Source organism: Myodes glareolus, chromosome 15, assembly GCF_982192425.1.
Source record: "Myodes glareolus chromosome 15, mMyoGla1.1, whole genome shotgun sequence".
Lineage (NCBI taxonomy): Eukaryota > Metazoa > Chordata > Mammalia > Rodentia > Cricetidae > Myodes > Myodes glareolus.
The window spans coordinates 19,211,236-19,234,904 of record NC_142040.1 but is presented as its reverse complement, the minus strand read 5'-3'; the positions used below and the strand labels follow the sequence as shown (position 1 = coordinate 19,234,904).

General features: G+C 43.9%; 1 protein-coding gene across 3 annotated transcripts in view; it reads left to right on the top strand.

Annotated features, from left to right (window-relative positions):
- The window catches only part of Rasgrf2 (Ras protein specific guanine nucleotide releasing factor 2), a 218,984-nt gene that overhangs the window by 170,796 nt on the left and 24,519 nt on the right, over positions 1-23,669 (top strand). For all 3 annotated transcript variants that reach the window (XM_085676865.2, XM_048455899.3, XM_048455898.3), the window contains exon 18: positions 16,948-17,054. In XM_085676865.2, the coding sequence (XP_085532991.1) occupies positions 16,948-17,054 (107 nt within the window). The remainder of the gene's footprint in view (positions 1-16,947; positions 17,055-23,669) is intronic.

Below are 23,669 nucleotides of genomic sequence, written 5' to 3'. Positions count from 1 at the left end.
TCGCTTCTACTCTTGAAAATCAGACATGCAGTTGAGCTTAGACGGACAGGCAAAAAGTAAACACTGTTTACGGCATAAATTCCAGCATGCTGGATCCAATCTGTGTCATTATTGGCCGTGTTGTTAAACTCTGGACTAGAAAATCAAAAGAAAATGTCATATTAGCAAACTAATAAAGCGGCAGTGCGTAACCCCGAAGGAAAAGGTTAATATGGACTCAGAGCACTTCGACATGCTTCCAATTAGTCAGCCTTCCCTGGTGGCAGAGGTTCTAAACTTTAAAATACTTTCATCCCTGGGTCTTTCAGCTTTCGGCTGCTCTTTGAAGAAGCAAACTAGCTGGTTTAGGTTAAGGGGAGGTGCTGTCTACCACACCGGACTAACCCAGTGTTGCTCTGACTTTGGCACACGCGCTGTAAGGAGAAGTTATGAAAGACACTGAAGCAGATTGTGTTTCACTGGCTTAGAAAGTCGGGAGTTATGAACCCACAGAAACCCAAAATAGACCAGCTGAAACGGAGTAAAATTATAGTGCCGTGAGTGTTTAGTAAGTGCTGCAAAGGGCCGCAGGGAAACCAAGTTCTTGTTTTTCAAATGCTGTCAGATCATGCTCTGGACAGACTGGATGCTTAATTATATATAACAATGAAGTGTCTCGGCACGGACGTACCCTGCTTATGAGCTGCCCACTCTTTACAGTTTTCTTTGTGCTTGCCTCTAATTTTTAATATCCAATACACAATTCAGAATTAATTAAACACAGTAGAACGTCTGAGTCAGGATGAACTTCATCTGGCAGAGAGTGTCACACTGCCAAGATCAGTTGCCTCAACTCCAGCAACTGGTGTACAAAACACGTCGGTCTCCTTCAGGGAAGGCACCAAAAGCAAGCAGCCGCCGCAGAAGCTGCTGTCATGACTTCCTTGCTACAGCAGTAAAGGTTTGCCAGTGATGTTCTCCTTCCCTTTCCTCCGCAGCATTGTGGGCATAGAGAGACGTGGTCCTGTTCCTCACATTTGAAAACTGCCTTACAATTGCACGGTCACTCGTACGTGGTGGCACGGATGTCCATTGTCACAATACCAGGAAGTGGGAAGTAGAGGCCATCTTTCTCTTCTGGGAACAACAGGCTAGTGAGGTGAGGTTCCTGACCATGTGGATCGTAGAAGTCGCAGATGGAATCCTAGTCTAGACTTACGTTGTTAAGTGTGTTTCAAAACATAGTCCACTGGACAGTTGGAGAGGCAGTTGGTGTGTAATCGGTGTGCACTTCCTAGACAGTGATGTTCATGACTGGTGTTTCAGATGTGAATATCAATTCCCTTCCCCCTCAGTTTCAGTTGCTTCTTGATGGGAAGTCTCAAGGACTTGCTTTTATTTCTTATTTCGTGTGTGTGTGTGTGTGTGTGTGTGTGTGTGTGTACTGTAATCTGGTTTTAATTTCCAGCAAGCCCCCACTGCTTACTTCCCAAGTCTTTTGAGATGGGTTCAGTTATAAACATCTCTTCAGATAAACAGATGAATCACCACAGCAAGCAGAACGCGCCAATCAGTTTCATTCACTGACTTTGTCATTGTGAAAGGCACCCACCATCAAGTCTTTGGAATATATCCTGCCCCCTCAACATCCTTGCCCAGTGACCCTGGAGACAGAAGCTTCTCATTTTCAACGTTCAAGGTCTTGTCATATTTTCATTTTCAAACAGACTTTTGCCTTTGGAGGTTGAATCCAGGGCCTTGTGCATGCAGGCACTGCCACTGAACTACATATTAGGCTGTGTTTCAAGCAGATTCATGAGGACAGATTTCACACACCCCATTTGACTGAGCTTCCAGCCTCGAGTCTTGAAAATCGACTGTGAAAAGCAATGCAGTGGTACCCTGTGATGCACTCCATGCCTGTGCGCCCACTCTCGGCATTGTGGGGCCAGTGGAAACACGGTTAGGACTCCTCTTCCCCATAAGAGTACCCGCTCTCATCCTGTAGACTTGCCCTTCTGCTCATGTGGCATTTGGAAAAGAAGCCATGTGTCTCTTCTTGGCAATGCTTTCTGTTGGGGTGGTTGCTGTTTGGTGACTTGTCTTACTGCTGTGCTCTCTGTGGTCCTTTAGACTCTATCGTCCTGGCAGAGCAAAGTGCTAAGTCAAAATCAATGTGTTTCCCCATGTCTCATGTACTCTTTGCATATCCTTGTGACTCACGTGTGTGCATGAGTGCATAAGCACACACGCACGTACACACTACACTCTGACTTTTGCACGGGCAACTTATTACTAGTAATTTAACTTCAAAGAACAGAGATGATGATCTAAGTTGTTATTCCAGTGGCAAACCAATGAAAGAAGTGTATGTTCTGGACATAGTCAAGACACCCAGAAATCACTTTGTTAGATGAATCTGTGTTATACAATGATACTCACCACAACTGATTCTGTGACTATGACAGATAACTGGAGAGAGATGAGCCAAGAAGCGTGTCAGTAGGTGTGTGTGGTAATAATGGTGGAAGATACTAGAACTGTTCAGAGGGAAAAAAAGGGAGTTTGGAAAGTGTTGATGTAGGCATTTTTGGGTGAACCGTATAAATAGTACAACATCGAGAAGAGTGATGGAGACCAAAGCAAGAAAGAGGCAGTTAATAATATGCCATGACCTCAGTTCACAGTTAGCTAGGTGCTAAGTGTTTGCAGGAAGCAGGAAGCAGGGTGCTGCATGTTCTTTGAAGATGAGTGGTGTGGTCCTCTCACCTCTGGCAATACATCATCAAGTGTGTTTCTGCCTCCTACCATTTTGGAAAGGGCTTAGGGTAGCTCCCCTGGCTGAATTGTGAGTCAGAAGACTTTGTCCGAACTCTATTCTGTACAGAGACCAAAGGAAATATGGAATTCTTGGCTTATGAAGGCCAGTTCATGTACAAGATCTTAAAAATAAAAAAAAAATATGTTTTCCACCTTCTGTCTTGAACATGTCACACGTCTTGGTAAATATATCTTGTATATTGTCATTGCCAAAGATAAGATAATCTGGAATGGTTTGGGCTTAAGTGCACTACTTTAGGTTTTCAGTGGATTCAGGGACCAGTTTGGGTGTCTCTGAGAGGAGAATTTGAGGCTAAGGTAGTTGTTAGGTCTTTTGAACACCACTTTTTCTCACACATCGCCACCCCCCCCCCCCACATACACACAAAGAAATTGTCATAGATGTTTAGAATTCTCCTTCACCTCACAGTAAAAATCATGATAGGTAGGTCTCATATAAGGGCAAGCTTTAGCCTGAATTTCAGCATGTAAACGGACTATGCATAGCTTATTGGTAGCTAGGACTTACTTATTCATATCTGCTTAGCACCGCCAACACTTTCTTACAACCTGGCTGGCCTGTACCAGTCTTTTCTGTTGGGCTCTGGGAATTCAAAGGCTGGGAGGTGTGGACACTGAGTTAAGCATCTCCAGGCTGCCCCAGGAGCACCCAGCATCTTAACGTCAGCGACTGTGGTGGTCATTTCTGGCACTTTCTTACCTGAGGATGCCTTGAGACTTCCTTGGAGATTGTTCCAGGCTTGTCATGGGGTCAGCTGTGTGGACTCACATTCTTAGGACTGATCTTTATAAAACTCACTTTGGAGAGTATCCAGGGTTGGACTTGGTCATATGTGTGTTTCGGGATTGTTTCAAATGACCTCCTCTTCAGCGGATGATTTTTTACTTCTTTTCTTTTTATGCACAATGGTTGTGTTTATTCATTTGTGTTAGTTTTTCAGAGTCTGGAGAGTCTGGTCCCAAAACCAGGTAAGCCTGATATGCTCACAAGGACTGTAGCCACAGACAGGTTAGGTCAGGGTCACCTAATGAGAGAAGATCTAACTAGTCACAGATGGATTAGTGTCAGGGTCACCTAATGAGAGAAGATCTAACCAGCCACAGATGGGTTAGTGTCAGGGTCACCTAATGAGAGAAGATCTAACCAGCCACAGACAGGTTAGTGTCAGGGTCACCTAATGAGAGAAGATCTAACCAGCCACATACGGGTTAGTGTCAGGGTCACCTAATGAGAGAAGATCTAACCAGCCACAGATGGGTTAGTGTCAGGGCACCTACTGAAAGAAGATCTAACCAGCCATATAAGGGTTAGTGTCAGGGTCACCCAATGAGAGAAGATGTAACTAGCCACAGATGGGTTAGTGTCAGGGTCACTCAATGAGAGAAGATGTAACTAGCCACAGATGGGTTAGTGTCAGGGTCACCCAATGAGAGAAGATGTAACCAGCCACAGATGGTTAGTGTCAGGGTCACCTAATGAGAGAAGATCTAACCAGCCACAGATGGGTTAGTGTCAGGGCACCTACTGAAAGAAGATCTAACCAGCCATAGAAGGGTTAGTGTCAGGGTCACCCAATGAGAGAAGATGTAACTAGCCACAGACAGGTTAGTGTCAGGGTCACCCAATGAGAGAAGATGTAACTAGCCACAGACAGGTTAGTGTCAGGGTCACCCAATGAGAGAAGATGTAACTAGCCACAGATGGGTTAGTGTCAGGGTCACCCAATGAGAGAAGATGTAACTAGCCACAGATGGGTTAGTGGCAGGGTCACCCAATGAGAGAAGATGTAACTAGCCACAGATGGGTTAGTGGCAGGGTCACCCAATGAGAGAAGATGTAACCAGCCACAGATGGGTTAGTGTCAGGGTCACCCAATGAGAGAAGATGTAACCAGCCACAGATGGGTTAGTGTCAGGGTCACCCAATGAGAGAAGATGTAACCAGCCACAGATGGGTTAGTGTCAGGGTCACCCAATGAGAGAAGATCTAATCAGTCACAGATGGTTTTGAAGGGGCTGGGAGCCAAGGAATGAGAGTAACACTCAGAAACGAGAAAAGGCAAAAGAGTGGGTTGTCCCTTACAGCTTACCAAAAGTGTTGTGACCTTGCCAGCCTCTTGCTTTTAACCCAGTGAGGCCTGAAGTAAACTTCCGTCCTCTAATACTGTAGGATAACTTCCAGCTCCTAAGTTTGGTGAAAGGACAGACATATTTTTTTGCCAGTGCTGATTTCTCATTAATATTTTTTATTCACTTTTTGAAAATTTCATATATGTATAAAATGTATTTTGATTATTGTTTTCAGTTTCTACCACTGTGATAAACACCATAACCAAAAGCAGCTTGGGAGGAAAGGGTTTAATTGGCTTACAGATCACTGCCCATCATCAGGGAAGCCAAGGCAGGAACTCAAGGCAGGAACCTGGAGGCAGGAACCAAAACAGAGACCACAGAGGAACAACAACAACAACAACAATAATAATAATAATAATAATAATAATAATATAATAATGGTATAATCATATCCATTCCACACTGCTTGTCTTCCACTCCTTCTCATCTCCCCTTCTAACTACTTATTTTTTTGTTTGGTTTTGCTTTTTAATAACCTACTGAGTCCAATTGGTACTTCATATATGAACATGAATGAAGGGCATCCACTGGAACATGAGCAACCTACAAAGAACCACACCCTGAAGAAAACTGACTCTCCTGCAGTAGCTATCACCTGGTTCCTCAGCTCAGCGGGGCCTATGAGCCCCTCCACCATCGTGATAGAATATCGTCTAACTCGATCTTAAAGACAATTTGATATTATGTCCATTTAGCAAAATATTAGTAGTAGATTCTCTCCTAAAGTGTATGGCCTCCTCAACCACAGGTTCTTGTCCAGGTTAACTAACTGTACCAGTCATGAGTTCCTTCCTGTAGAAAGAATCTTATGTCTAATCAGAAAGCTGTTGGTTATACTCATGACCTTTATGCCACTATTGTATCAATGATTATATCTTTCTGGACTAGTTAATATTGTAACTTATGAGGTTCCAATCTGGGTAAAAATTGATGACTCTTCTCCCCATCTCCTATTTAACATGTCTTGATAAGAAATAGTTCAGATTTTCCATATTGGGAAATATTTGCTTATCTTTTTCAGTGGCAACAGAAAAAATGGTAACAAAACAGAGAAAACAGTGAGCTCAAATATAAACCTAATCATACAAAATTCCATTAACTATTAAATGATGAAACATGAAAACAAAGAGGTAGAAATTGTTAAAGCATAAAAAATACTCAAGCTGACTACATTGCTGTGTATGAAACAGTTTCAATAAAAAGAAATACACTGAAAGGAAAATAATGGGAAAGATATTTTATGCAAAGATAAATTATAACAGACTGAAATGGTTCTAATATGACAGAATTTAAGACACCCCCCAAAGTTACTAAAGAGGAGCATCTTATCATGAGACATGTGAAAATCCACAGGAAGAAACATTTGTTGTAACTGTGCCTAGCAACAGTGAACCCAAAACTGACCATTGAAAGAACAAATGGATATTTTTGGCAATGTTGGCTGTTAATTCTAATACATGTTGAGTGATTCTTATCTGATATCTTTGAGGCCAGAGATATCATTTCAGAGTTGGAGATATTTGCGTAGTTATTTCCAGCTGACCACCTTCACCAAAAAAAAAAAAAAACCCTCACAATTTGAAATACTAGAAAACTCTTTAAATATCATGCTGACACTCAATTCTTTTCTGATTTTGTAGGATTTCAGACTAGATTCTTGGATTAGGGATGTGCAACTTGTACCATACTCTAATAGCTGATAAAATGTTCAACTACACAGAAAAAAAAACAGAATATGAAAGTCTTGAACATCACTATCAACTAACTCAACCTACTAGGAATTTAGAGTGTGCTCCACCCAATGAAAGAATACCTTTAGCGAAGAGTTTTTTTAATGGATTTCACTGAACTCTCAGTGCCGGTGAGATGACTCAGTGGGTGAAGGCACCTGCCACCAAGCCTGACAACCCGTAGGACCCACATAAGGAGAGAACCAACTCCTGCAAGCTGCCCTCAGACTTTCATATGATTTTCATCAACATACACACCAAATAAATATAATGTGAAGAAAGGCTAAAATTACACATGTTATGTTTTGAGAACACTGTGGTATTATTGGAAGTAAATAGGATGAGATGTCTCCATATGAAATGTTCAGAAAGAATAACTCCTTAAAGACCCCAAGACAATACCTGGTTGCCTAGATTGGGGGTTAGGAGCAGAAGTGGACCAAGAGTTGGCACTAAGAATACATTGGGGGGATGGTAAAAACTGTCTATAATTGGCTTGTAGTTACTATCCCAATATATTTACTCATTGTGAATGAATTGCATATTGCTTACATACTGTGATTACTCAGTAAACTTGTATTTCACTTGTTCTTATTCCTGTTGTTTTACAGTCTAAGAGAACACTAATATTACCTTCACCCGAAAGTTTATCTTTGGTGACTCTTGTGTGTGAGTTGAGAGTGTTGTTTAGGACATGGTAAATATTTAGAATGTTAATCTCCTAGTCAGAGCAAAGGTTGAAACAAGTTAGGTGACTCCCCTCAGTTCCTTCTCAGGGATGTCACCAGAAGGAAAACCCTGGCTGGAACTGAAAGGAGCTTGACTATTGTTTAATGCTGCAGCATATCCAGTGGTAGTGAGGCTTGTGTTTGGGGAGGTGGAGAAGAAAGGAGCTTGGAATTGTGTACATTTCCTTCCTGACGTCTGCTAGAGATCTTACTCTGTACAACCTAGACCAGGCTAATTTATCCAGTGCTTAAGGAACTGTCAATGCATTTGGAAAATCATTTTCTGCTGAGGGGCCATTGATGTATGCCAGTGGTCAGTATCTATACAAATGTTCTGAGCCTTAGATGGGTCAAAGACTCAATCCAGTTCCATCTTGGGATCATTCCATAATTGTCCAGTGCACTTTACTGAGGGAATCGGTTAAGAAAAAGAACTATTGTCATGTCTAATACCAAGGCAAACTCTCATAGAGTGGATAATTATCTTGATGGTGACAGAATTGATCACATGGATTAAATGGGTCTCTTGCCATAGGCGGTGCATACATCTGTAGATTTGATTTGATTTCCTCATCAGAGAGAATTTTCGAGGCATAGTCAGAGAAGAATCCTTTCATCACCTTGACTGATGGTGGAGAATAAGCTCTAGTGAGTGACCTCAGTGTGTAATATGGTTAATTCATGTCCTGCGATCTAAGGACAAGAGCCAGTTATTGTAATTTCCACATGGAAGCATCAATGGAGCTCCCAGGAGGATATGCTATTGACCCATCTTAGAGTTTAATTATTGTTTGCTAAGTTTTCTGAGCACTTCTTAGCTGGAGAGGACCTCTTAGGCAACCTACACGGTTGTGTCCCCACCACAGCCTCATTCCACCCTGCAGCAGGATGCTCCAGCGTGACTGTTAGCATGCAGATGATTTGATGTTTATTGAGAATGCCACATTAATATATTCCTATAAACAGTGCTAGTACCCATGAACCCATTGCTAGTTTCTTAGTTCACTGTAAGAGTCTGCACTTCCCAATGGATACCCGCACCCGGTTCAGGCTGCGCGCTTTCCCGAACTCGAGCCCATGAGAAGGGACGATTGTCCTGAGGGTTGAAAAAAAAGACACACACACACAAAAGAAACCTTTGCTCATTCACAAGAGTAAATGGCCACTTTATTAAACTCAAGTCAGGTATTTATACCAGTGGGCTAGAAGAATCGAAAATGCAAGGCCTCCTCCCATCCAGGAGCAGGATGAGAAGATTAAAGCTTCCCGGCCCCTCGGGCAGGGTCAGCTAGGGGAGGCAGGCTATTGGCCCACTGCTAAGACCTTGAATACAAGTGGAATCACCATAACAAAGAGAACCAGGTTCTAGCTAGGTTATCCCCTCAAGCCAGAGCTAGTGCAGAGTCTCCAGGAAGCCGGAGGTCACACGGCCCTGCGAATCGCCAGGAGAGAGGGAAGAAACTTTGGTAGCTACAGTTCACTGTCTTTTTCTACTTAAATCCTTTTCATTGGCCAACCAATCCTTTTAGATGAATCTATAAAATTATTTGTGCAGTGGTTTTTCTCATGTAAATGGGAGGTTAGATTCTGCCAGATGCAAACAAATATAAGAGGCTTTTTAAGGTTCTTAAGCATCTTCTTCTAGAGATGGGCTCATGAATGTCTAATTCACCAAGGACTATTCTCAGGTCAAGAGAGAAGCTTCCACAACAACTCCTTACTCCTATTGGGCCTGCTTTCTTTCCCTTAGGAATTGTGTTGGCTACTTTTATGTCAACTTGACACAAGTTGTAGTGAAGAGAGAACTTAATTGAGAAGATGCCTCCATAATATTCGGCTGTAGGCAAGCCTGTAGGACATTTTCTTAATTAGTGATTGATGGAGGTGGTTCCCAGCCCATTGTGGGTGGTGCCATCCCTGGGCATGTGGTCATGAGTTATGTAAGAAAGCAGGTAGAGCAATCTTGAGGAGCAAGCCAGTAAGCAGCACCCCTCCATGGCCCCTGCATCAACTCCTGCCTCCAGTTCCTTCCCTGTTTGAGTTCCAGTCCTGATTTCCTTTAATAATGGAATACAATGTGTAAGTATAAGTCAAATAAATCTTCTCCTCCCCAGCTTACTTTGGTCATGGTATTGCATCATAGCAATAGTAAACCTAGCTAAGAGAGAAATGGGCAATGATGGGAAATTATAAGAAATCTGAATGTTTAAGAGGTAACGCTACAGCTATTTTAAAAGGCAGGCTTCCTTCTATTCAACACAACTGAAGGCCTTAATAAGTACAGTGAATAAGTGTCATTTGGTGACTCAGCATTTTACAGACTCCCAATCCTTTCCCAGGGTCACCGTGGCATTTTACACACTTTTCAGAGGCGAGTTTGTTCTTGGAAAGTTATTTTTCTAACCAAATGATACATATTCACTGTAACTATTAAAGTATCTGCCTTTAAAACTGATTTAAATTTAGGAATCAGCATGGTTTAGGAATGATGAAGTTTTAAAATGAGTGCAGCTCATTAATTCATATTTATACAAGTCATATTCTTTGATTTGGTAGAAAAAAATTGTAAAAATATCTGGTAGACTGTCAAATCATTTTTAGATGGTTGAATCATTTCTTCGGAAGTTAATAGAAAATACTTGCAGAACTTGTGGTTTATAGAAAGGCTCTCTAGTCTAATGAACAGTGACAGCCACATGGATTTAGTAAGCAGAATTCTTGGGACACTTCTGGAGCCTCCTGGTATGTGTACAACAGTTAAGTGTTGGGATAATGCACAGAGCATGTATTCTGGGAGGAAAGATGAGATTCCATTACCTCTGGAAATGAGGTAAAGGTGTCTGGTAAGCCCAAAAGAAGAGTGTGAGATTCTCAACTAATTGTACTTAAGAATTTCTAGCAATCTATGTAGAGTGTTTTCAGCACTGAATATTGAGTAACCATTTGTCATTGAAAAGATACAAGTCAACTGTGTGTAGCATTCTGTGGATATGGGGAAGATAGCCACAGCCAATCCCCAGCTAAGCAGGGTGGGAAGAAACCCAAGGATGGGGCCAGGGTGACACTGCTCTTGAATTCAGGGTGTTTTCCTGGGGTTGTTGCCTTCTCAGCTATGTACAAGCATCTCTTCAGAGTTCTGAGCAGTCAACCTGAAATGGTTTCACAGAATCTCGTGGTTACAGAGCCTGGGGATGAGAGGATGGGAGGAGAAGTGTGGTCAGTTCCGAAGCAGGGAGGTTAAGGGACCTCTGGACTCAGGAAATAACAAGGTCTTCCAATAAATAGCCAAGTGAATAAAAAAGAAAAAACCTTAAGGTTGAAAAGAATAAAAGCTAGTGAATAAACAGGATGAATATCTATTGTGTGTAAGACCATCTAATGAAATGAGACATAATGTAACCCAGTGTAGCAGGTCAACATCTTCACACCTATGAAGTTCTCCCTTCACATGGGTAGAGTGGGTTTCTGTTAACTTGCTCGGGTCATATGAAAAGCCACTTCCCCATCTCTGGGTCTTCTCCAGAAAGCCAGTTTAGATTTCTCTTTGCGTCTTGTCTTGCCCCTCAGAAGTCCCACCATCTTGCCGCATACAGGACCTGATCTTGTACTCAGGGATGCAACCCAATTCCATGGACACAGCTGTATGTACGGCATTAGTATTGCTTGGCTATCTAACACTGCCTACGTGCAGAATTGATGTTTGCTTTTCCTGCACAAACTTGCTGTCTTCCTACAAATTTCTTAGGAAGAACTAGGGTAAGCAAGAAATACTTACAGAAGTGCCACTGTCACCCATGAGGGAGTCACAGTAATTGGAAGCCCCTGTAAGCAGATACAAAGGATCTGTGGAGAACAAGGTGCCACAAGAAGATCCTGACTAGGTGCAAAGGAAAGGGAAGTCGGCTCATAGTGGGAGGCTGGGCTCTAGTTGAGTAGAAATGAAGGAAAGACCCCAGAGGCATCTGGATAACTCCTCTTATAACCAAAGAGAAAACTGATATGCTGGAAGAAAAATAAAAGACTGTCCTCAGTGAGACACGGGCATTAAAATCTTCCCTTCTATGTTATCCTTCCTGTCATGTCTTTCTTTAGTTTCCAGAGTTTCCCTGTCCCAGGATAACCAATTACCATTAGCTCCTCTTCCCAGGATGGTCACTTCTCATTGGTTCCTCTCCCTAGGACAACCACTTCCCATTGGCTCTTCTTCTCAGGATGACTACTTCCTATTGACTTCTCTTTCCCAAACAACTACTGCTCATTGGCTCCTCTCCCTAAGACAACCACTTCTCATTGACTACTCTCCCTAGGACAATCACTTTTCATTGGCTCCTCCCCCTAGGAGAACCACTTCCTATTGGCTGCTCTCCCTAGGACAATCACTTCCCATTGGCTCCTCTCCCTAGGACAATCACTTCCCATTGGCATCTCTTCCCAGAACAACCACTTCCCATTGGCTCCTCTACCTAGGACAAACACTTCCCATTGGCTCTTCTTCTCAGGATGACTACTTCTCATTGGTTCCTCTTTCTAGGATAACCACCTCCCATTGGCGTCTCTTCCCAGAACAACCACTTCACATTGGCTCTTCTACCTAGGACAAACACTTCCCACTGGCGCTTCTTCTCGGAATGACCACTTCCCATTGGCTTCTCTTCCCCACCTCCCTCTCCAGTCTCTGCTTATTTGTCGGTGAAAACAAGAATCAGTGGCCAGGGAATGTCCTCTGTCTTCCACTGAGGAGACCAGGTCCTGCACACGATCCACCTTCTATTTCTTCAAGGAATCTGGAAGGGTCTTCCCTACACTATTCCTGAGTCATCTCCTACATTTAACTCCAATTTCACCCCTCTCTGCCTCCTCAAGAGTTGATCTGGAGTCTCCATGTTTTCTCTCCAACCCCTTTTCTCTTTGTTCAGCCATTTGGGTCAGCACACAAGACATGCCCTAGTACTTACCCTTCAGCAAATCTTATCTAACCCAGCATTTCACTCCATGTCCTGCACTGACTGGATCCTCAAAATTGGTGCTTCTCTTAGGTCACTCCTCACTCCACGTTTGTCCTCTCCCAGCCACACTACCTATGACGGGATAACATTTCCAAAGTGTAAATCAGATTATGTCACCCTCCTGGTCAAGCCTTCAGGTAGCTTCTCAGTGCCAACGAACAGACCCCAGCTCTTTAACTCAGCTGACGGGATACCCTCAGGTTTGCTGGCTTACTAACTCCATCTCCCTTCTTCCTACTCTGTACCACCAAGTTTCCACCACCCTGGACTTGAAACTTGGATGGACCTTCACATGCCCACCTCTTTTTTGTCACTCATGTCTGTTGAAGGATGAGAGCCACTTGTTTGTTCCAGCTGCCCAGCTAGCTTACACCCGAAATAACTACACAGAAACTGTATTAATTAAAACACTGCTTGACCATTAGCTCTAACTTCTTATTGGCTAACTCTTAGATATTAGTTGAACCCATCTCCATTAATCTGTGTATCATCACGTAGCAGTGGCTTACTGGAGATTCTAACCGGTGTCCATCTCCAGTGGAGGATGCATTGCTTTTCTCTGACTCTGCCCTTCTTCCTCCCAGCATTCAGTTCTGTTTTCTCTGCCTATGTAAGTTCTGCCCTATCACCTAGGCCAAGGAAGTTTCTTTATTTACTAACCAATGAAAGCAACACACAAACAGAAGGAACTCCTATACCACATGTCCCCCCACTCATGAGCCCCTCTTAGGAAGACCTTCACCAACCCCATCGAACTGACTGCCCTCTTGCTCATGTTAGCCTGGTGACCCTTTTGGTCATTTATCTGAGTTTCAAGAGTTCCCTTCAATGGGTCATCTCAGCATCTCAACTTACCTTCCTTATTTGTAGTTGGTTTTTTTTTTTAACTCTTCGGCTCTTTACTCTTTTGGGGGCCCACCACCCAGCTCCCAAATAAATCACATGGAAGCTTATTCTTTCTTATAAATGCCTGACCTTAGCTTGGCTTGTTTTTAGCCAACTTTTCTTAGATTATCCCATCTACCTTTTGCCTCAGGGCTTTTATCTTTCTCTGTTCTCTATATCCTTCTTTACTTCTTACTCTGTGGTTTTCTGTGTGCCTGGGTGACTGACCATTAGTGTCCTCCTCCTAGATCCTCTTTTCTTCAAAGATTTCTCCTCCCATTTGTTCTCTTTGCCTGCCAGCCCCACCTACCCTTTCTTGACACGTTATTGGCCATTCAGCTCTTTATTAGACCAATCAGGTGTTTTAGACAGGCAAAATAGCACAGCTTAACAGAGTTAAACAAATGCAAAATAAAAGAATGCAGCACATCTTTGTATCATTAAACAAATGTTCCACAACATAAACAAATGTCACGCATCTTAAAATAATATTTCACAACACTTGTTTTTATATAAATAATACTGTCACATAGAAATATGTGCTATTTCTATCCCCTTGTAGTAGAAAATAGGTTCCTCTGAACAGATTTTCTTTGTTCAGTCATGTACCCTAGTGCCTCCAAAAGAGTAACTAGCACAAGCATGCTTAGTAAATGCTTTGTGTCTGACGAAACCAGGCTGCCAAGTTTGTGCTTTGTGGCTTCCACCTTCCCTTCCAAGGCTGTGTTTCATTTGCTAATGTTAGCCCCACTCCTTTGGGACATTAAAATCTTTTTGTTTAAATTCTTGTGTGTTAACTGTTGAGGAAGAAAAAAATGGCCCATTTTCTCTCTCCTTCTCCACATCTCTAAAATTCCTTCCTTTGATGTCTTCAGAATATCTCAACTAATCCTGCCCTTCCGTTCCTTGGGTACACAAGGGTGTGCTCATTCACAACTCTATGAACCCATTTTGTTCAATCATTTTTACGTTTATTGAGTGCTTTTCATTACCAGGTTCTGCTCCTGTTGGAGTTAAGCAATGCGTCCCTTGTCTCCCTCCCTTCAGCTCCTGGATTAGCTCTCGCCTACTTTCTGCCTCATTGAGTTTCCTGTTCTCGGTGCTTCCTGTAAGGGGGACTGCACAGCGTTTGTCTGTCCATGTCTGACTAATTCTGCCTAGCTTAGTGTTTTCAAGAATGAGAACCAAGATTTACGGCCAGATTACCCACTCTGTTCTACTGTCTGTCATCACTGGTGCCATGGACTTCAGTAAGCTCCAGTTTCCTTATCTGTAAAGAGTGGGGAATACAGTTGTGGAATCATGAGAAATAAAATATGTAATACTAAAAGATTTTTAATCCATTTTAAACTCAATGAATAGTCACTCCTTTGGGAATCTTTAAGTATGTATTTTTTTAAAAAAATCTATAAAAGCAATTCAATTGACAGTTTTTGGTACTGATTTTCCTGAGAGATTAAAGCAATGATATATTGATTTCCACGTTCTCTGTGTGTTTTTAATCTCAAATAATGACAGACCTGCTAAGATGCTTTGCCCCACTTTGTAAGGATGCGCTTTTATCTCTTGCTATGCCTACCGCTCTAGAGGCAGTGGGGCCTGGGATAGCAGAGCCCGTAAATGAGCCAGTCTACAGTCTCAGGCCATAACCAGCTTTCTTCAGAGCATCAGACAGTTTACAGTCTGAGGGTTAGGGGTAGTCGCCTGAGGGAAGTGTCCGATCACAAGGAACTACAGCTGTGGGGTACAGGACCTATAACTGTGGGGTACACGAACTATAACTGTGGGGTACAGGAACTACAGCTGTGGGATACAGGAGCTACAGCCATGGGATACAGAAACGACAGCCGTGGGGTACAGGAACTAAGGCAGTGGGGTACAGGAGCTACAGCTGTCATGTGCAGAGGCTGTAATTATGTCATGGAGGAGCTATGGCTATAGTACACAGGAACCATAGCTACAATACACTTGTGCAGTGCTCAGCCTTAGGATGGTAACAGGAGACTTGTGGGAAAGAGGACAAGCTAACAACTGCTAGTAAGTCTTTAAGGGTGTAATCGCTGAAAGAGAAAAAACCAAGGACAGAGAACAGTAAAGTTTCTCTCCTGAAGGGCTCAGGCCATGGCTATCCCTGTAAGTTAATAGGAGCGATAGTGCGGGCAGTTAGGGAGAGAGCTGTAAACCTGAGCATTGGGTCTGTTTCTCAGGAGAGAAGAATATGGTATTGAGATAAGATGGAATTACTTCCCACTGTCTTGAAAGAATACTTTGGGGGTATTTTGAAGATGTGGGCATACATAGAAACCCACAAGGGATGGCTATATGATAGATAGATAGATAGATAGATAGATAGATAGATAGATAGATAGATAGATAGATAGATAGATAATAGATAGATAGATAGATGATTGATAGATAGATGATGGATAGATAGATAGATAGATGATAGATAGATAGATAGATAGATGATAGATAGATGATAGATAGATAGATAGATAGATAGATAGATAGATAGATAGATAGATAGATAGATAGATAGATAGACGTTATAACCTCAGTAGCATGGGAACTGACTGGAGTCCACTTGAGAACAGAGGGATTCATGAATGAGCAGTAAGGTCAGCATGGAGCATCAGGTGGAGAATGGAGCGACAGCAATGGAGCAGAAAAAACACTGTATATAACTTCCATGCAGGAAAGTAATGAGTTGAGAGAAAAAAGCATTTTGTGCTTACTTTTTATTTTTATTGTGTATTGTTCATGGTACTGAATTACAGGACTTTTTCATACATGTAAATACAGTATGTTGAACATATTACTCCCCATAACCCCCTAGTAAACTCTTTCATCTCCCCTCCAGTCCTTCCCCAATGTTATTGTGGTATTTTACAGACTTTTCAGAGTTAACAAGTGTAATTCCACACCAGCTCTATAAGACAGGCACACAATGGATATCAGAGATTAATATAATTTACCAGAACTCACGGGCAAAAACTTCCATACAGGCAGACTTTTTGTTTTGAATTATTTTTATTTTCAATTGACCAGCAACAATTACATAAATATTATCTACTTAAGGAGTCTAAAATAGATACTTTGGTATGCTTATATGGTGTAGAGGTTAGAACTTATCAACAAATCTTTCCGGTACTTATAAGGCTTCTGAGTTGAAAACATGTGGAATCCGTACTTTTAGCAACTTTGGAATACTTCTTTTTCAAACACTGGCTGTCCTGTCTGCAGATGGACAATAGAGTGCCTCACTGACAAGCCCAGATCCATCTTCAGATACTACTGGTTACACAATCACTTTGTGGCAAAGATATAAATAAATCCACCCCGGCTCCACTCCTTTTGTTCAAGTTCCCTCTTGGCTTTGGACTGTAGATCATGAGAGGCCTAAATAGCCGTGACATCAGTGGATCTAGCTTTTCCCGTGGCCTTTAACAAATATGTGTGCATTGTTCATGTAATTGCACCTGTACCTGCGCTGGGCTGGCTGGGAGAGGGTAATGAGTAAGCCGCGTTCCTCTCTGCCAAGATGCAGCCTGTGTGAGTTTCATTAACGGGAGTCCTAAAATAAGTGACCTTTCTAATCCCTGGGGACTGGCCCTAACTGCAATGCCTGTTTCCTTTCCTCCAAAGGATTTAACAACACGGAGAGAACGTGTGACAAGGAGTTCATCATACGGAGAACGGCCACCAACCGAGTCCTCAATGTCCTCCGCCACTGGGTCTCCAAGCACGCGCAGGTAATCCAGGAGTTCCAGCAACTGCTTTCAAGGGTTTTGTGTTAAAGTGAACTTTTTCAGTCATTACACACATAAACTATCCCCTGGCACACGGTGGTTAGAAGCCCTGGGAGTTAGAAGCCAAGAAGCGAAGATGTAAGGAAAAAGCATGTATTCCCAACATTGCTATTTCACATCTATGGATAATCCAAGGCACATTGGTAAACTGGAGCTCCCCCATCTTTGAGGCAGCACCCCCTCCCGCACCACAGCAATGGTCACAACTGCACTAGAGCATCCGGGGTTATATTTCTCAGGGTCCCCTCTGAAGGTGGAGCTGTGCTCCAGAGGCCTCCCTCTTCAGTAGCACCCAGAACCCCTAGAGGCAAACATCACAGTGCCCCCATAAAGGCCAAACATAATTTTTATCTGCTCAGGGAGGGCTTTCTTGGACCAATTCACATAATTTGCAAAATTCACAAAGTCTTATCGTGTGTCTTTTGATTGTTTCGGTTCCTAGTACTCTGTTTTTAAGTTGAAAGAAATCTCACAGTTTTCAATTCAAAAGGTTTGTAGAATTTATTTCCCTTTTGCAAAGTAAAGCCAGTCCCTCTGAGTATGCGTAGTCTTTTACGGGCTTTATATCAGGCTTTCCTGGACCCCAAGCTTGCTAGCAGTCTATAATGAGTGTTGGATTGAAAGACCAGGCTCTGAGTGGCTCTGACCACATACGCGACGCAACTTCAAGACCATCGTGCATTAAGCATGAAGTCCAGCACGGATGTCTGTGATTCAGCTTCTCCTGGTAAAGATGGAAGAGAGACTTGCTCTTTCTCTCTCTCTGCACTTAGCTGTGAAGCACACTTTGCAGACATACTTGCCCCGTGCCATTGGGCGTCTGTCTTCATTCTGCTAATTCTGTGGCACTGGGACACGGCAGATGTCTGCTTGGTTGTTGTTGAGCTGAGTTTACGTTTTAATGCCACCACTGTTCACTTTCTCCACAAAGTCATTTTCTGTCCTTTAGCTTGCAAAGGAAGCCACACACGGGCTGTGTCTGCCAGTGGACCACAAGCTGGGCTCGACACGTCAATGTGTGTGTTGGCATTGCTGTGAAAGGAAGCATTTTCATGAAGCATGCATGCACATGTGCACACAGGCATGCGCGCACGCGCACACACACACACACACCTGCTGCTGCAAAGCCTTGTGTATTATTTGCATATTCTCAGGTCTCTGAAGGTATCAGGATTATGCTGTTCTTGGCTCCTGTGGTCACCATGATCTTCTGAGGAACTTGGCAAGTCAGCCAGGACCTGTGTCTTACTCATGAGGCTGTCGCAGATTTGATACATTTCAGGGCAATTCTGTGTTTGTTTGTTTGTTCCTGAGTTGTCTATTGATCAGTTATTCTGAGGAGACTGTCTACTTGAGAAATGCCACAGACATTGGACTGTCTTGAAAAGGAGCCGTGGCTGTGACTTTGGGTTAGAGTTTTCTTCCTCCAGCTCAGGGGAATGTCTGAACGGCCAGTGGAGGAGCCATTCAGGTATTCCTCACCATGGGCTCAGGGAGAGCCTCTAAAAGCGTGAGAGCAGACAAATGACCTAATCATGTAAAACCACTTCCTTCTCCCAGAGAACTTATACATTGAGCAGCATTAGTAATTTTTTTTCTGTTTTCTCTCTCATTTGTCTGCTAACAAAGGCTGTGCGCTGGGCTGGGTGTGAGAGCCACTGAGATCCACCTGGTCTCTGACTTCAAGAAGTTTCCAGTCATAGGAACAGGTGGCCACTCTCAGCCATTGTGCACAACAGGATCTCCCCTCTAGTTTCTCTGACAGCCTTAGACACTCTGCCAAAGCCTTGGGAGGTGGAGCAAAGGAAACAAAGACTTCACACCTTAAGGGGAGGTACCAGGCCATCTAAGGAGGATAAGAAAGAGCTCTTGAAAGCAACCCAGCCACCGTTGTGTTCAGTCACCAGTGGAAAGTCAAGATAGGACAAGACAGTGACAGGATCAGTTCCCTACCATGGGGGAAGGAACAGACCTGTTCCTCAGCAGCCATGCAAAATACAGTTTTAGGAAGTCACCGGCTACATGCCCTGGATGGAGAGAGGTACAAGGTGTTTGCTGGGGTCAAGTGAGGAGCTGTGTATGCACACCCAGGGGGCCCTCTCTACATGGTGAGCAAGGAGACCTTCAGGGAATCCAGTGTGGCTCTGCCCCCTGTCCAAGCAGGAGTTATTTAGTCTCACTGGGAGAGTCGTGGGGGGGGGGTGATATCATTCCACTGAAAGAGTCTGGATGAAGTGGGATAGTGGATGCTCAGGACCGAGGGGACTTGAAAATGACGCACAGGAGGCCAGGCATTACCTGGGTCAGGTAAGCTGCCCTGAGGTGCCCAGCAGAGTGGTCCTCGAAATCCCCCAGGCGAGTTAATCACTGTCCTGCTCCACCCAGAAGGATTCAACGCCAGGATCCACTTGCTTCTTACAACTCTGTTCATTCCCCTGAGCACCTGCAGCCACAGCAAAGGTGAGGGGAGAGTACTGTGTTGTCTTCCAGCCTTAGAGCAGACCAGGGCGGACAGGGTCACAAAGGTCAGTAGGTGGACTGCACATTCTGACTGCTCCAATGAGACTGTGGCTGTGACTGGTGGTCCGAGAAGAGTGGCACCTGCCCAGATCTCATGCAGGACGGCAGAGGGTGGCAAGGGCACCAATGCTGCTCTATAAAGCCATCCAAAATATGGCTTCTCTTGGGAGTCCCTATCACAGACTGTATTCAAATAATCTAGACATTGCCTTTCTAAACCACTCAGTCTGCTTACGTGAATTTTATGGCAAACTTGAAATGAAGCACTTTTGAATTTGTATTGCAGTTATATGGTTTCTTTCTTTTTATTGAGCTGTGACGGACTTCATGTAAGTGACACCAAGCAGAAGTGTGTACTTCAGTGACCTCTACAGTGACCAAATCCCTGAAATGTCACCTTGGTCAAGACATAGGGGTCCCTCCCTGTCAACTATGTCTTCCGGAGCATTGCTCAGATTCTGTTAGCTTTACTTGTTATTAATCTAATGTGCATTTTAATATATTCAGGATAAGCCCTTTACCTTCTACTTGTGTTTCTTCTGGTTTGTTCTTGCTCTGAATTCTGTTTCTAATGCAGTGTGTGTGTATTCCCACAAGCATATTCTCTCTTCCTATTGTAAGAGAACTTTTGTGATAGTTAATTTTGATTAAATGGTTAAGTCTAATTAATTCAGGTTGACTTAATTGGATTAATAGATACATAGGTGTTACTGAGGCACACCATTGGGCGTGACTGTGAGGGAAAGTCCCCAGAGGTTTAACTAAGAAGAAGGGAACACACTGATTGTGGGCAGCACCATACCCTGGACTCCAGCTCTGTCAAGAATGAAAAGGGAAAAGTGAGCAGAAGAAAGGTTTTTACTTTGCTCTTCCCTGCTTCCTGATTGCCAGTCTGATGGAATGCATCGCCTCACTCTCCAGCCTGCCACAATGCCACCGTCACTGGTCTGTGAGCCAGGCATCCCTAAACCGTGAGCAAGGGCCAACCCCTCCCTCCATACGTGGTTTCTGCCAAGTATTCTGTGAGTACAGTAAGAAAAGTAACCAGTACAGCTCTGTATAACTTAATCCTAGAAACAGAGGGGATGGACAGAGGGACAAAAAGAGACAGGGAGAGAAAGAATGACAGAGATAGAGACAGAAGGAGGCCCAGTCCCTAACAGCTGGGGTAATACTCCATGGGAGACATGCCCAGTCTGTGTTAACAAGAATCTTCTTATTAAGGGTGTGTATGGGGGTGTAATGGTTTGTCCTGTTCCATTAAGAGACAAGCCTCGCTCACTCCTTCCCCTTCCTCTGAGACAGGCACTTCTCCCCACTTCTCCCTTCCCCATCTCTGTTTCTCTTTCTCTCTCTGCCTCTTTCTTGTCTCCCCCTTTCCCTTCCATAACCCACTAAATAAATATCCAACCTCACTCTGCATGGCATTCCTATCCATCTGTCTCTCACCCGCCACAGCTGCGGCTCCTCGTGGCACTGGCTGCTCTGGCTCCCTGCCTAGGACCCACTGGCCCTCATGGCCCACAGGCCACTCTGGGCTCCCTGCCTGGGACTGGCCGCCTCCGTGGCCCACCATGGTCTCGTGCCCTCTGCCCACTGTCACCACTCGGGGAACAGCGCTGTTTTACTTTCACCATTACAGGTGGTACCCCAGAGACAGAGTGAGGTGTGGAATCAAGTGTGAAACTCCCACTCTGGCGTTTAATGGCTACGTGGCTCAGAGAACCTCTTTGCCCCTGGTCCTGGATTTCTTCCTCTGGAAACATCGAGCTAATGCCACCTCTTTCTGTGAGTCGTGGGAGGACGGCATGAGGGGACATGTAGTGAGGCTATTATGGACGGCAGCTCTTGGTGCAGACAGCCATGGGCAGCACTGTTTGGTCTAAACCCTGACCTCAGGTAGACAGAATGTCATGCCCGCACTTGACATACGACCTACTGGATTCTCAGAGGGCGTATTTGAAGCTAGCCTCCTGAACTTTATAACTTGTATAAATATAACACTTCACCCAGAGCGCCCTGCCCAGGGGCTTCTAGGCACGTATACCTGGTTGATCTCTAGGGCAGCCAGCATGGTGGAAGCGTTGAAGGGTTACCACTTTATTGAAGTGAAATCACTACTAGCCTAAACCAGAGATCCAGCAGGGAACTGGACCCAGCACTGAGACCCAGGTTCTTGCAGTCCTGACACGTGGTCTCCACCACCACTGTGGTAGGAAGCCGAGGAGGAGGACCCATCCCCGTGGATAGAAAAATAAAACCTTTGCACAGTTCCACTGCTGTACTGGGACACAGGAGAAGACGGCAGCTCCTCGCTCCCAAGAGAGGAAAGGGCCAGAATGACTCCCGTGTCTTGCAGCCAGAGGTAGGAGTGTGCCTGGGGACTCCTAAAGATGGAGAAGTGGGTGCTGGAGTGATAGCCAATAGGAAACTTGCTCACGGATGTCTGGGATCAGAGAAACCCAAGATTCGAGCCTTCCTCTCAACGGTGGGTTATTTTGACAGTTGTAGAAACCTCTCTTTAGTTTCTGCTTCTTGGCTTCACTCTGCAAAACACAGAACTCGGTGTCACATCAGAGCTGGAGAGTTAGAGGCATCCTTTTGTTCTAGATCTGGAGAGGAGGTTGAGCCAGGACAAGCACAGCACAGTTTTTGTTGTGGGTGGGAGAATGCTATTTGTAAGAAACAACTTGCTACTGAACAGGCAGCTGCTGTCACCTCTACTGATAGCTCTTGGCTGACTGCCAGTCCGTCCTATCCCAGGGCTCGGCCCCTCCTGTCTATGCCCGTTCCTACTTCTATCCATTTGCTTCTGGTACTTTTCCGTTAACATACCCGATTTATCCTCAGCTCCCTAGCCCTAGCTTTGATTTTCCTCTTCTCTTGTCGCTGAGGTTTCTAGACCCATGGTCTAATGAAAACCTTGATTCCTACAGCATTTGACCCTGCCATGGCATTCTTTAGACTTCTCCCACCCCTTTGAGTGGGTACCAGGAGCATCACATTTCCTCTTGCATCTTAAAGATCCTGAGTCAAAAGGACTCTGAAAGAAGTCTCTGACCACTGAGCAGGATTGTGTTTCAGCATGAGTGTGCCCGCTTTCTCACTTGTGATGTGGGCAAGCAATCTGCATGGGCTTTTGTTGTTGTTGTTCCAAGAAAGAGTTTCTCTTTAGCCCTGACTGTCCTTGAACTCACTTTGGCTCTGTAGACCAGGCTGGCCTCGAACTCAGAGATCTGCCTGTCTCTGCCTTCTGAGTATTGGGCGTGTGCCACCACTGCCCGGCGGGGGTTCTTGTGCACAACTGAGTTACTTGTCATACTCAAAATATTAAGTGGAAACTATTAGGTGAGAAGTTAATGTTTACTTTTGATGTGTGAATCCTGGGGATTCTCTGGGATTTGTTGGTGTGTGCTTTGTTTGTTTGGATTTAGTTTTGGTTTTAGCAGTGGGACAAGGTGAGCAGGTACCCTTCAAAGGCTCCTGTCCTAACTTTTAGCCAGGACAACTTCTCTGCGGACTGGCTTTCAGTTTTTTTTTAAAGTACTTCTGCAATTTATTGCAAGCAATTAATACAATAAAATATAAAAGACAACTGAAATAAATAAAATATTGCTTTAGATAAAGAATATACAAGGATTAACAAAGTATTAAGCTATTCTGTGTATCATTTTTCACAAGGAAAAGTTATTTTTCATCACAGGGAGATATCATTGTTTCACCAAAAAGATGAAAACACAAATAGTAGTGAGATTTTTTTTCTCATCCTACTTTTTAAAATTTTCATAATTTTTCTATTTAAATCAAAGGCACCTTTTTAAAGCCCTTAAATCAGCCTTTTTTATACCAGGCATGCCTCCGTTTTGACATTGTGACGCATTGCTGTCACCTGCACAATTCACTTTCCAGTTCTATAGTCAAGTCTCAAGCAACAGCTAATTATAATGTTTCAGTGAGTGTGTGATGCTGGGAGGGTCACATTCACAGCATGCAGCCCACGGGCCATGAGAGGAACACAGAGTGAAAAGCAGGCAGGTT